This window comes from Mastigoproctus giganteus, chromosome 5 (assembly GCF_048544385.1).
Source record: "Mastigoproctus giganteus isolate SK-2022 chromosome 5, ASM4854438v1, whole genome shotgun sequence".
Lineage (NCBI taxonomy): Eukaryota > Metazoa > Arthropoda > Arachnida > Uropygi > Thelyphonidae > Mastigoproctus > Mastigoproctus giganteus.
Genome location: NC_143579.1, coordinates 205,434,510 through 205,448,339, shown reverse-complemented (window position 1 = coordinate 205,448,339; position 13,830 = coordinate 205,434,510). Strand labels below are relative to the sequence as shown.

At 36.3% G+C, this 13,830-nt stretch overlaps 1 protein-coding gene across 3 annotated transcripts in view; it reads left to right on the top strand.

Annotated features, from left to right (window-relative positions):
• The window catches only part of LOC150086027 (uncharacterized), a 228,680-nt gene that overhangs the window by 142,284 nt on the left and 72,566 nt on the right, over nt 1-13,830 (top strand). For 2 of the 3 annotated variants that reach the window (XM_090373657.1, XM_090373658.1), the window contains exon 12: nt 4,429-4,663. In XM_090373657.1, the coding sequence (XP_090229783.1) occupies nt 4,429-4,663 (235 nt within the window). The remainder of the gene's footprint in view (nt 1-4,428; nt 4,664-13,830) is intronic. The other variant, XM_090373659.1, reaches the window with a different exon arrangement.

Below are 13,830 nucleotides of genomic sequence, written 5' to 3'. Positions count from 1 at the left end.
TGCTGTGGGAATATTGTGTATATAATCTATATCATGATTCACATTTCAATACAGCTGTGAGTAATTGGATAAAAAATATTTGAGGCCACAGTTTGTACATATGATAGATTTGCATAATGGACAATCTTGTTACCAGTGCAGAAACTGTTGCTAAAGTCTGCTGAAGTAGAAGAAAACAGAACAGCAGAATTACAATGGATATCATTAGTATATGTTTTTGTGCTCACACTGTAATAGGCTCTTCAAAAACGTTTTGGCATCTTTGCCTATAAGATCTTCCATTCTGTTCAAGAATGCTTCATCTGCTTCAATATCTTGAACTTTGATTTCTCTGCAGGATGTTAGTACATTCCATATGCTTCAACTTGGATGAGGATATGGAATGTCTGAATAACATCCTTCAAAAGAATCATTTATCTATGATGATGCCAGAGGTGCAGTGCAGTGAGCTAGTGAAGCATTTAATATACTCAGAGATACAATCCTGAAGGCGCCTCTGTAGCCAGGTGGGCAGGAGTAGCAATCCTTAGCACATGCTTCTTGATTAGACTAGGGTTTGAGCCCGTGACCACCAAATATGGAGGATGCAGAAAGGTCAGGGAATGACCATTGCATATCCCCAGAGCAATATGGCCTTAGTTGCTAATGCTCCTAAATAACAAACAAGCAATCCTGAAGTTGCACTAATGGAAATATTGATGTATAAATAACCTCCATTGTGGTTCATATTCCAGTAAAGCTATGAGCAGTTCTATAAAGAAATTTTAGGCCAGAGATTACATATGCAATATACTGAAAAAGATGGCCTTATACCAGTACTGAAACTGTTATGAAGTCTTCACTTAGCTTAATATTGAACAGAACCAGAAGAGTATAATTCTAGTGGTTACCACTAGTGTATATGTTATTCCTTGTCAGTTGAAGATGCCTGTACCTATAGTGTGGAGGGCTCTTCATAAAACATTTGGTACTTGACACTTCATAAAAACCATTTTCCCCACAAAATTGTGTTTTGTGGAGAGAATCAAGCCCATTGCACTCAACACTTCCCTTCGTGACAAGAAAGTAACAGTTTGGTGTATGTTTTCAAATTATTTCATCCTTGATAAATGCTTTTTGATGAAACTAATTGTGTAAGAACCAAAAAAATGTACCTTTATGATAGTGCTACACAACAGGTGGTTATCCACCCAAGCCTTTCTGCCAGCTCAGAGCTCTGCTGGAGCTGTGAATTGGCAGAAAGGAAAATGTCAGGTCATAAAACACTTATATATTATTTGTTTCAAACAAAGTTTAAGTCGGACGCGATCAACTCGGCGTAAAAATTATATTGAAAAGAAAATTATATACATGTTTTCATTTAGGGTTATTATAAATTTATTAATGGAAATTTGTTAAGTCAAATATATTAGTGCAATATGTTATTTATTAGAAGAGAATTTATTGCATAGTTAAGTATACATCTTTGAATTTTTTTAACAATCCTGGAAAATAAATAATAAAACTACAAATCCTTTACTTTTTTAAACCATTTTATAGTTGTAGGATATATTATTATTATTATTAGCCATATGGTACAAGGAAGCCTGAGGCTTATGCTGCACCAGCCAAAACAAAATTTCTGAGTTACCCTGAGAGAGAGAGAGAGAGAGAGAGAGAGAGAGAGAGAGAGAGAGTCAGAAGTAGAAAGGAATCATCAAGAAAGAGAAGAATGATGATATACAGCTGAGGATCCTGGGTGTGCCAAGCCCATATTTACCAGATGTGAGCCCCTGGGGATATTTATAATATTTTGTTGATTTTGCCAATTCCCAAAAAGACATTATTCAAGCAATTACCAGTGTACAGAATTATTTACCAGAAGAGTTTGAACCAATTTTAGAATGGTTTACCAATACATATATAGGACGTCTCAGAAACAATGGTACCACAGCTGCACCAACATTTCCCTCTAATATTTGGTCCATATACCAACAAACTTTAAGTGAAAGCGATAGAACAAACACTTTTGCTGAAGCTTGCTGTTGCAAACTACAGTTAGCTTTTGGTAGTAGTATTGCTTGCTCACCCTACTTTGGATTTTTTTATAGATAAGTTAAGGAAAATTCAAAAACTTATGATATAGATTTCGAAAGAATTATTGCTGGCCATGAACATCCACGGAAATGAACACGTTATGAGAAGCTGACTGCAGAATTTTAAATAAGATCAATAACTATAATTAGCAAAATATTATGAGAATATCTTCATGGTATATCTTACAACTATATATGGATTAAAAAAGTAAAGGATTTGTAGTTTTATAGTTTATTTTACAGTATTGTTAAAAAAATTCGACTTTGTATACTTACAAGAAATTCTATACAATAAATTCTCTTCTAATAATCATGTGTGTTCCTAATAAATAACATATTTCATTTATATATTTAATTTAACAAATTTCCATTAATAAATTTATAATAACCCTAAATGAAAACATGTATATAAATTTCTTTTCAAAATAATTTTTGTCACCGAGTTGTTGCTTAACCGTTTAAGTATTGTTTGATTGCTTTTCTTTAGGTTTAAAAATTGTCTAGTGAAACCAATAGTTTCCCAACTAATGAACTGTGTAGTAATGAAATCCCTTTGTATTTGAAAGGACTTCATCATGTAATGTCTCCATCACATCGTGGAAGCAAATCCATGAGGTATGATGGAGACGTAACATGATGATTTTCAAGTCTCTTTGAGTTGTAGGACAATTTCCTCTCACTTTCTCTGCACATGACTTAAACATTCACCGTATCTAACCTATAAACTTCTTCTTCAGAGTGTATAAAATGGTAATCATTCTGGATGCAAATGTTGCTGCAAAGTGCAGCAAAAAAAATAATAATAATAAATAATAGCAGTGGTAGAAGCAGCAGTTAATATGAGATATTTAATATGCTATTAGCCTGCTAATAGCTGTGGCTATGAGCTATCCTATTGACCAATAGCCTTCAGACTAGTTGAATTTTATTAGTATATAAGATGAATCATCTGTTACACAAGCCCTCTGCATAATATACATAATTATTTAGTTTAAGAATTTAAGTTCCTTTCCAGAGTAATTGGTAAGCATATGTAATAAAATAATCGCTAGTGAGAAAATAAAGTTAAGCTTACTTCTGCTTTTCATCTGCAAAAAGATACCACCTAGTCTAGTAGAACTATACTAATAAAATTCAAAAAGTTTCTGGTTTACCACATATTTATTATTTGAAAACAAAATAAACATAATAATATTGAATTACAAACATTTATATGCATGAGACCCAATTTTTCAAAGTAAAGGTCTAAATATTATTATTTAATTATTTACTTTTAAGATTTAAAAGTCATGCCCACTGAACTCAATAATTTTACAAAAGAAGAGAGCTATGCAATCAAATATCTTTTATTTGAGATATCATCATGTAATATCTCCATCATACAGTAGCATAAATTGGATTGATGATGCTATATGATTTCAGAAGCTTACTCTAGATAATTACTGTACAGTTGATGATTTCCAAAGTGGTCACAAAGTCACCAAGATGAATAAAGGCCTAGAAGACCTGTAATTGCATCAGTTACAAAAAAACATTGCTTCTGTTCATGCCCGAATTTTGAAAGATCATCATATATGTATCAAAAGAATGAGTCGATCATATTATCCATAAAGAATTGAGCATAAAAAATTCCAGTGAAACGAGTACTGAAAGGTTTGAATGCAGAAGAAGGAGAGTGTAAACTGTATAAAGACAATTCTTGTGAAATTTGTCTAGGACTAATAACAAAATTCTATATAAAGGGGTGGTCTAGAAAAGATAAAAGAAAATTGCATCAAGAAAAAACAGTAGCCCTTAGAAGATAATATATTAGATAAAAGTTGATTCATTTCCAGATTGTTTAATTCTTTCTATGGTACACCATAAAATGTTCAAATAGTGTGTGTGTGTGTGTGTGTGTGTGTGTGTGTGTGTGTGTGTGTGTGTGTGTGTGTGTGTGTGTGTGTGTGTGTGTGTGTGTCAGTCATACAAAATTTGCTGTTCCAATATAGATAAATATTCTTAGTCCATTGTTTTGAAAACAGGAGTCCTCATTAATTTCAACCTGCTTATTCAACTTAAAAAAAAAAAAATCCTAATTGTATAAATACTTTAACGCATTATATTTTTATATCTTGTTCTCACTGTTCTCAAGATGGCACAACAGAAAAACATAATGCAGTAATGCACTTATTATAAAATTGCCTTACAACCTTCACTGAAATATAATTCCATTCTTTTACTTAAGTAAACCTAGTTTAATTAAGTTTAGTTAAGTAATATATAATATGGTCCTCTGACACAAAAGGCTGAGGACCCCTTTGCTAATGCATAATTTTACGAACCTTTGTAACACATTGTAGTTTTTTTCTAGAAGTCCCATGCCAATGAAATGTTAGCAGGTTTGAGGTATTTTGAGAGACCTGTGAAAAAAGACAGTTTGGAAAGTCGAGTTGGAGTTAGACGCACACCTAAGGAACCATATAACTGGGGTGAGGTTGACAAGAAAGCTCTAGCAAATTGCCTATTGTCTGTTTGTCAAGAAGCCAAAGGAATAATGTCAGCAGAATCTCGGTTAATATGTCTGAACTCTCCTACTTATATTCTAGGTAAGTTAATATCTATTATTGCCATACTGTTCCAGATTTATCCCAGGTGTGACTAATGTGGGGATCATTTTGACTCTATTCAGTGGACATTTCTTGACTTTTTAACCACTTAGCATTTTCCCCCCCCAAGAATATGTTCCAAAAACTAACTTTTTTTTCGTGTCTCCTAACATCAGTTAGTTTGGGAGATTATTAGGCATTGTATATCTGTGTGTACCCTCCTTAATAACATTTCTATTTACAGTCCAATTGAAACAAAATTTATTACACACATTGGTGGTCCCATATAGGGGCTAAGGAGTCAATATCCTCTTCCTTATGAAAAAATATGGATTTTTTATTTTATTTTTTTTACTGCTATGTGATGATTAAAGCTTGATGATTTCCTGGAACACTGCTTTAGCCCTCCCCTCCTTCAGAAACTCCTAGGACAACTGTTGATTTGTAAACAACTCTTCCCTCTCCCCATCAGTGGTGCTCAAGACTCCAATTGGAGGTTCATTTTATTCATCATTTCGAAAAATGGCTGTCATTTGATTTAGCTTCACCTGTTTATCACTCATTTATTTCTAGTCTGATGCAAACTGAATTTCTGATTCTTTGATTTGGGGGGGATAGAAGGGCATCTTGATGAGGTGCACTTTACCCCCCCTCCCACCAAAGTATTTTGATCCTTCATCTGAATAGGTCCAATTTGTTTTAAACTCTTGTTTACAGTCTGATTGAAACAGAAATTACACTACTTGATTTACAATACAAATTGTTTAGTTGCACTAAAATCATCTTCATAGCTATTATCTTTTGAACTAATATTATGTGATGAATTAGAAATATATGATGATCCAGAACCTGATATCTGATTTCTCTTAGAGAATTTTCTGAAATTTTTACTGCTACATGATGATCAAAGCTCAGTAATTCCCCAGAACACTGCTTTAGTCCTCCCCTCCTTCAGAGAAACTCTTGGGGCCACTGTTGATTGCACATAACTCCCCCCCCCCTCTTGATTCACTTCAATAAATTTTGATTTCTGAATCTCTGTTATGCATCACTTTTTTTGTTTTGAATATAAAAGTAACTATGATACCGACTGTTAGTAGAAAGGCTAGAGTACATTAATTTTTCCATAATGTTTGACAACAGTAAAATGATATAAAAGCAAACATTAGCAACGCTAGTCAAAGAAATCATCACCTGTGCATTCACACAGAAAGTAATGCACATGTTGATAAGTAATCAACTAGTCTAACTAGCCAAATTATGACTGTAAAAAAAAAAAACATTTTACAGGAAAAATCACATAACACTATGATAGTTCAGCAAATATTTGTTTTCAAAACAAAACTGAAACATTAAAACATAGGGTGCACACTGCATATGGGCAAATCAATTTTTGATCAGCACATCTACTTGTACCATATATGAGAAAGTCAGGCAGATAGTTAATTGCAAGACAAGAAACAACTTTTCTTGAAAAATAGAGTTGAATAAACAGATTTTAATGAACCAAGCAGGTTCCAACAATTTAAAATATAATGGAATAAAATTGTTATATGTAAATAAAATAATATTCTAACAAATATAACAAATTTTTACTAATTACTAATCACTTCTGTTTTTCAGCAGTAAAACAGAATGATATGTGCTCCAAATCTTTTAGGATTTTTTAAACATTAATGTGAATCATCACCTACAAAAAAGTAACCCACTGATTCTTTTGTTTTAGGGTTCATTTAAAAAAAAATTAAGCCAAAAATCAGATTTGAAAGGCAGTAGTTATACTGCCCTTCTGAAACCTAAGAATTCATTTGTCTACAGAGTAAAAAAAGATAAATTGCAGCCATTATCAACCCACTGCAGGATGGAAGCCTCCTCCTCAATTCATATTGAGGGAAAATGGACCACAATCTGCCATGCTGGTCCAGTGCGGGTTGGCAGATCAACTGTATTTAGCAGCCGGGGCTTGAACCCCAGCTACTCAAAGAGCGTGTGCTACTCTACTCCCGCTCCTGACCACTGGGCTATGGAGGCCATTGCAGAGTAAGGCACACCTAGTCAAAAGCCAGCTTTATAAGATCTGCCATAAGCATTTTATCACTATAACTTGTGATCTGTACTGATTATTAATGATTATCACTATTTTGATCTGTAATTCTTTACATTGCCTTCAAAACATTTCATGGTTCAGGCACAAAATCCACTAGAATAAATCTAATTTTACACAGGGCACATCCTCTGAACAATTTTTTGTTTATCCTATTTACAGGCTGCTAAATGATAACCACCAAATCAGATAATACTGAAACAGGGACTTCCAAAATAGGGTCACTGCTCAAACAGGATCTGTTAACACTATAATACACTTATACAGGAATTTTTCTAGCAGGGATAAGGAGGTGATTATTCCCTTGTGTAAGGCAATGGTCAGGCCACACCTTGAGTACTGTATACAGGTCTGGAGGCCTCATTTCAAGAAGGATGTAGAGCTGCTGGAACGAGTACAGAGAAGAAGGGCAACAAGATTAGTGAATAGAACAAAGGGTTGCTCTTACGAAGAAAGGCTTCAGTTTTGCAAATTAGAGTGTCTGGAGACTAGGCACTGGCGAGGTGATCTGATAGAGGTGTATAAAGCCTTGAATGGTTTGAGCATGCTCAATGCTGATGGGATTCTTCCTCTTGCTCAGAATAATCACCTGAGAGGGCATAAATTTAAATTGAGAAAAGACATGTAGGATAGATGTGCGGAAATTTGCCTTTAGCCAGCAGGTAGTTGGTTGGTGGGACAGACTTCCATCCCTTGCTGTGGAAGTTGATAGCCTAAATAAATTTAAGGCTCAGCTGGACAGGTATTTCGAACGAATGGAGGGGTGAAATGGGAGTGGTGTTTTTTTTTTTTTTTTTTTTCTTCTCTTTTGGCTGATGCTGCATAAGTTTGCTTTCTTGCATCATATGTCTCTGCTAATGAAGCAGCATTTACAAATCAGTTTGATTTTGTCTTTGGTTTAGTGTGTTACCAATTGATTTTAATAATGTGGTCTAACAAAGGACTTACACCTGAGTAAGTACTGAAATACTTGGAAGAACTAGAAGAATTATCAGAAGACAACCATAAATTAATTTGCAATTCCTCTTTTCTGATATGGACAATGAATATTAGTCTCAAATTGAAGAATGTAGTGAAGATTTAAAAAGTGAAAACGATGCTTTTGGTGTACTTTCAACAGCTGTTAAATGTTCATGCAAATAAAATACTACTAAAAAACTTAAGTTGCCAGTACATCTCTTGTGATTCTTAAGAACAGTGATACTTTTTTTTTGCTCTTCTTTTCAAGAAAAGAAAAGGAAAAGTGACTTTTCTCTGGCCTTGGGCAATAAGCAAACATTGAGATAACCTAGCTTGGGAAGCCCTGGTGTTTATTCTTCTAGATGAACAGACAAAATGTTCTCCATGAAATTCCAAGACTTTTTGTTATGTAAAATATAATAAATAAATAATAAAATATAATAAAACAGAATACCCATTCTAATTTGTAAGCACATTTTGGCATTATTTGTGAACAGTTCTGTGCTCAAATTCACAAGTCAGATTGGGTAATTTTTTTACTCAAGTAAAATTGGGAATGCAGGCAACTTGAAAATGGTAATTGAGTATCACTATACAAGGATTAGATAGTTTTATTGCTGTGATTTGTGTATGTCTGTTTGGTGTGACATAAGCATTGGGAAAGGAAAAATGAGAGTAGGTGTGGCCTAATGAATCTGATCAGTATAATGAGCAATTGCGCAGAGAAATAGTGGGCCAGTAAATTAGAGTGTCTTATAATGGGGGATTTTAATTACCCGGATATTAGCATTAGCATTAGTAGAGGCATATGATGCAAGAAAGCAAGCTTATGCAGCATCAGCCAACAAAAAAAAAAAAAAAAAAAAAAAACCCACTTCCACTTCACTCCATCTTTTGTTCGAAATACCTGTCCAGCTGAGCCTTAAATTTATTTAAGCTATCAACTTTAACAACAAGGGATGGAAGTCTGTTCCACCAACCAACTACCCATTGGCTAAAGGCAAATTTCCGCACATCTATCCTACATCTGCCTTTCCTCAATTTGAATTTATGCCCTCTCAGGTGATTATTCTGAGCAAGAGGAAGAATCCCATCAGATTTGAGCATGCTCAAACCATTCAAAGCTTTATACACCTCGCCAGTGCCTAGTCTCCAGACAATATAATTTGCAAAACTTAAGCCTTTCTTCGTAAGAGAAAGGTTTTGTTCCATTCACTAATCTTGTTGCCCTTCTCTGTACTCGTTCCAGTAGATCCACATCCTCCTTGAAATGAGGCCTCCAGACCTGTATACAGTACTCAAGGTGTGGCCTGACCATTGCCTTATACAAGGGAATAATCACCTCCTTATCGCTGCTAGAAAAATTCCTGTATATCATTCACAAGACACCATCAGCTACTCTTGCAGCCCATCTGCACTGCTCAGAGAACCTCATATCTGCCTGCACAATTACCCCCAGGTCCTTTTCATTCTCTACCACTGTCAGTGCAGTACCACAGAGTTGCTACGTTGCTCTGGAGTTGGTTTCTCATATGTAGTACTTTACATTTGTCAATGTTAAACTTCATTTGCCACCTCTCAGCCCATCTGCTTAAACTTTCCAGATCCTGTTGCAGTAGCATAGTGTCAGTAGTGTCCTTGACAACCCTGCCAACCTTCATATCGTCTGCAAACTTGGACATTAAGTCTGTTATGCCATCATCAATATCATTTATAAATACAGAAAACAATAATGGACCCAACACTGAACCCTGAGGGACTCCACTAATAACATTAGTCCACAATGAGCAGTGTCCATTGATTACCACTCTTTGTCTTCTCCCCCTCAACCACCCCTTTATCCATAGCAGCAATTTTCCGCCAATGCCACACTGCTCCAATTTGTGCAGCAGTCTTCCATGTGCAACAGTATCAAAAGCCTTTCTAAGATCCAAGTATATAATATCAAAGTTATTCCCTGCATCCAGTTCTTTTGTGACTGCATCATAGTATCCAATCAAATTGGACAGGCAAGACTTCCCCTTAACAAAACCATGCTGTGTCCAAGCTATAACTGAAGTCTTTTCTAGATAATCCTGCAGTGCTTCTTTAACCAGTGCCTCCATTAATTTTCCCGGAACAGAAGTTAAACTCACAGGTCTATAATTACTTGTGTCAGCCTTTCACCCTCCTTTGTAAATTGGGGTCACATTTGCACATCTCCAGTCTATGGGTACCTCCCCCTGAGTCTAAGGAAACTCTCATAATTATGGCTAATTGTTTGCTTACTTTCTTTGCTGCCTCTTTTAATATAACTGGATAGATCCCATCCTCCCCGGGTGCCTTTCTTGTGTTTATCTTCAACAGTTTCTCCTCTACTTTACTCTGTTATTACAAGATTATCTAGCTTACTGCTAGAGTTGAATACACCTCTGGCATTTGCCTTGCCGAATAACTCCTCATGTGTGAATGTTGATGCAAAATATTCATGTAGTTTATTAGCTACCTGAGTAGGATCATCAACAGTTGAACCATCGATAAAAAGTGGACCATTCTGATTCATCCTCTTCCTTCTAGAGTTTACATAAGTAAAGAACTCTTTGCTGTGTTTCTTTGTATCCCTTGCCAAAGATTTCTCATAATCTGCATTCGCCTGCCTAACCTCTTTTGTAACTTGGTTACAGATAAACTTATATCTATCATAAGCTTCTGTGTCACGTGTTGATTTATATGTATCCAATGCATTTTTCTTCTCTGCCATATGTCTCATTAGTTCATCTGACATCCATTTAGGCCTAAAACTTGAACAATATTTCTTAGTTGATATGTAAAGCCTAGTAGCTTCCAAGATAAGTTCTTTGAATGCTTCCCATTTTGAATTTGCTGTTGGTAACATCATCAGTTGGTCCCACTGTATAGAATTTAAATACTGTCTGACCATCGTAGTGGCCTTTACGAAAGCAATACCCTTCCCTTTACCCCTGATGGTAGTTACCTATTTGAGTAAATCCCAGTTCAACACACTGTGATCACTGCCACCTAGTAGTTTCTTTATCTGCAGATTCTTAATGCATGAAGAAACACTACTGATAATCAAATCAAGAGTATTACTCACTGTAGTTGCCTCCCGAACATTCTGATGTAGAAAACAATCATCCAGTAAATCCACTAAAGCCTTGCTAGTGTGTGAGTGACCAACCCACAAATTCCAGTCAATATCTGGGAAATTAAAATCCCCCATTATAAGACTGTGATTTACTGGCCCACTATTTCCCTGTACAGTTTCTTATTATACTCCTCAGAATCATTAGGCCTGCAGCACACTCCTACTCTCAATTTTGATCTCCCAATGCTTGTGTCACACCAAACTGACTCAACGCTGCACTGTCCAGCGATGTCGACTGGCTTCACTTCCTTGGATTTTATGTGTTTCTTAACTAATAGCATAACCCCTCCTCCCTTCCTATCCTGTCTATCCTTTCTGTAGATATTGTACTTCCCAAATTCCAGTGGCGCCTCCGTAGCCAGGTGGGAAGGAACAGCAGTGCATAGCACACGCTTCTTGATTAGACCGGGGTTCGAGCCCATCACCACCAAATACGGAGGATGCGGAAAGGTCAGGGAATGACCACCGCATATCCTGGAGCAATATGGCCATAGTTGCTAATGCTCCTAAAAAAACCAAACAATCAAATCCCAAATTCCAGTTCTGCATTCCTTATATCTGTGTGACTCCACGTCTCTGATATCCCAACAATATCCACCTTTGATGCTTTGAGCAATACCTCAAATTCATCAAATTTATTTACCAAACTCCTAGCATTCGTGTACACGCAAGTATACATGCATCTGTTCCTATTCTTAGCTACCCTAACACAACCCATGTGTTCACTTGTACCGCAATGACTCCCAGCAGTCTCTGAAATATCCTGCATCTTGTTTTCCAGGCTTCTGCTCATTCCAATAGAAGCAGTGCAAGAATCACTTTCACCTCTGCCAGTGGCTACTGTTAATCTATTAGTCCTTATATTCCCCCAAGCTAGCAGTTTTCCGACCCATCTAACACTGCCTTGATACCATCAGCAAATATTCTTGCACCCTTTCTATTTATGTGTATCCCATCCCTGTAGAAGCAGTCTCTCCTATTAACAAGTACAGACCAGGCTGAAAAAAATTCTACCCCTTGAGCTTTGCACAATCTTTCCAGGGCCGAATTGATCGACAAGGCTCTCATCATATACTCCCTCCTATCGTGTCTGGGTAGAATTGCAGACACTTTCAAATTCAACCCTAATTCACGGCTTTTTTTTCAACAGTGACCTGTACTTGTTAAGTAATTCTGCCGATCTCCAACTCTTAATATCATTTGTGCCAACGTGTACAACTATATCACCTTTTGTGCCCTTAAAAGATGATATCCGCTGTACAACGTCATCAACCTTTGACCCTGGCAGACATACCCCGGTCCTGTTCCACCTATTCTTTTTACGAAGCATGTTCCCCGTTTCCCTGACAATAGTCACCAACTACTAATTCCTGTGGGACCAGTGCATTCTGCCTTGGGGGGTTGCCACAACACAGCGGCAACCCCCAAGGCAGAATGCACTGGCGTTGATGTGGGCAACTGAGAGCTTGATGGGCCCCTCAATTTAGATCCTTCGAGGGCATCCACCCCGTCCTTCAAGTTCTCATATAGGCCCATAACAACGCTGAGTTGTCACTTGATTTCGTTACACTCCTTGCATCGCACACACACAAAGACATCCCCCATGGCAATATCATGTCCCGTACCCGATTGCTCCACAAATATCATGCAAGCAGTGCATTTTAAAAGGCTCTGATTCAGAGAGCAACTCCTCCCTCAGTTCCCCTCTGAGCCACAGCACTCCCATTAGCTTGAGCCTTTTGCTTTGCTGATCTGGCCTGAGTCATGATTTCGATTTAATTTCAATTCCAGTACAAAATTATAATCCTAAACTTGTATCGCAACACAGTTATAACGCTATATATATTTTTCAGTATCAAGTATTATCTACGAGTTCCGTTTATATAAATTCCGTATCAAGTTATGTATTAATTAATTATGTTACGTTTGTAATCTAAGTCGTTATATGTATTTAGTTAAAAGTACAATTTAATTGACAACGAAGTTTAACAAAATTAATAGATTTTACTGATTAATTGATAATATTATATCATATACTATTCTATACTAATGCTATCTAGTTCGGGATATAACGTTGTATCGTATAACAATGGCGGCAAGTTACGAACGGTAAATCTACAGACACTTAAGTATTAATTAACTTCCAAATCTTGCTGTCTCAATTCAGAATAAACTAACGATCCTGACTAGGTCTATAAGCTACTTATAGAAAATAATTTGATGTAACAATTGAACAATAAGGCCGCTAAATATGGCTAAAAAACTTCTCGTTCAGTGGAGCTGCAACTTGTAACACGTGGATTTGATACCCTTACCGATACTTTTATGCAATTACAAGGCTGAGTAAAGAATAAATACACCAGATTAATCAGAAAATCACAAAATAATGCTATACTACTAAATTTAAATCAAAAGTTATAGAAAAACAATAATTTCAAATCAATAAATAAGAAAATTCACTTAGCGGCTTTGAACACGTCTGGCTCCCACTAGCCTTGTCAGCAGACTATATTGACTGGAATTTGTGGATTGGTCACTCACACACTAGCAAGGCTTTTGTGGATTTATTGGATGATTGTTTTCTACAGCAGCATGTTCAGGAGGCAACTAGAGGGAGTAAAACTCTTGATCTGATTATCAGTAGTGATTCTGCATGCATCAAGAATCTGTAGATAAAGGAACCACTATATGGCAGTGATCACAGTGTGCTGAAGTGGGATTTACTCAAAGAGGTAAATACCATCAAGGGTAAAGGGAACTACCATCAAGGGTAAAGGGAAGGGTTTTTGCTTTCGTTAAGGTGACTACAGTGGTCTGAGACAGTATTTAAATTCTATACCGTGGAAACAACTGATGATGTTACCAACAGCAAATTCAAAATGGGAAGCATTCAAAGAATTAATCTTGGAAGCTACTAGGCTTTTATACCAACAAAGAAATATTGTTCAAGCTTTAGGC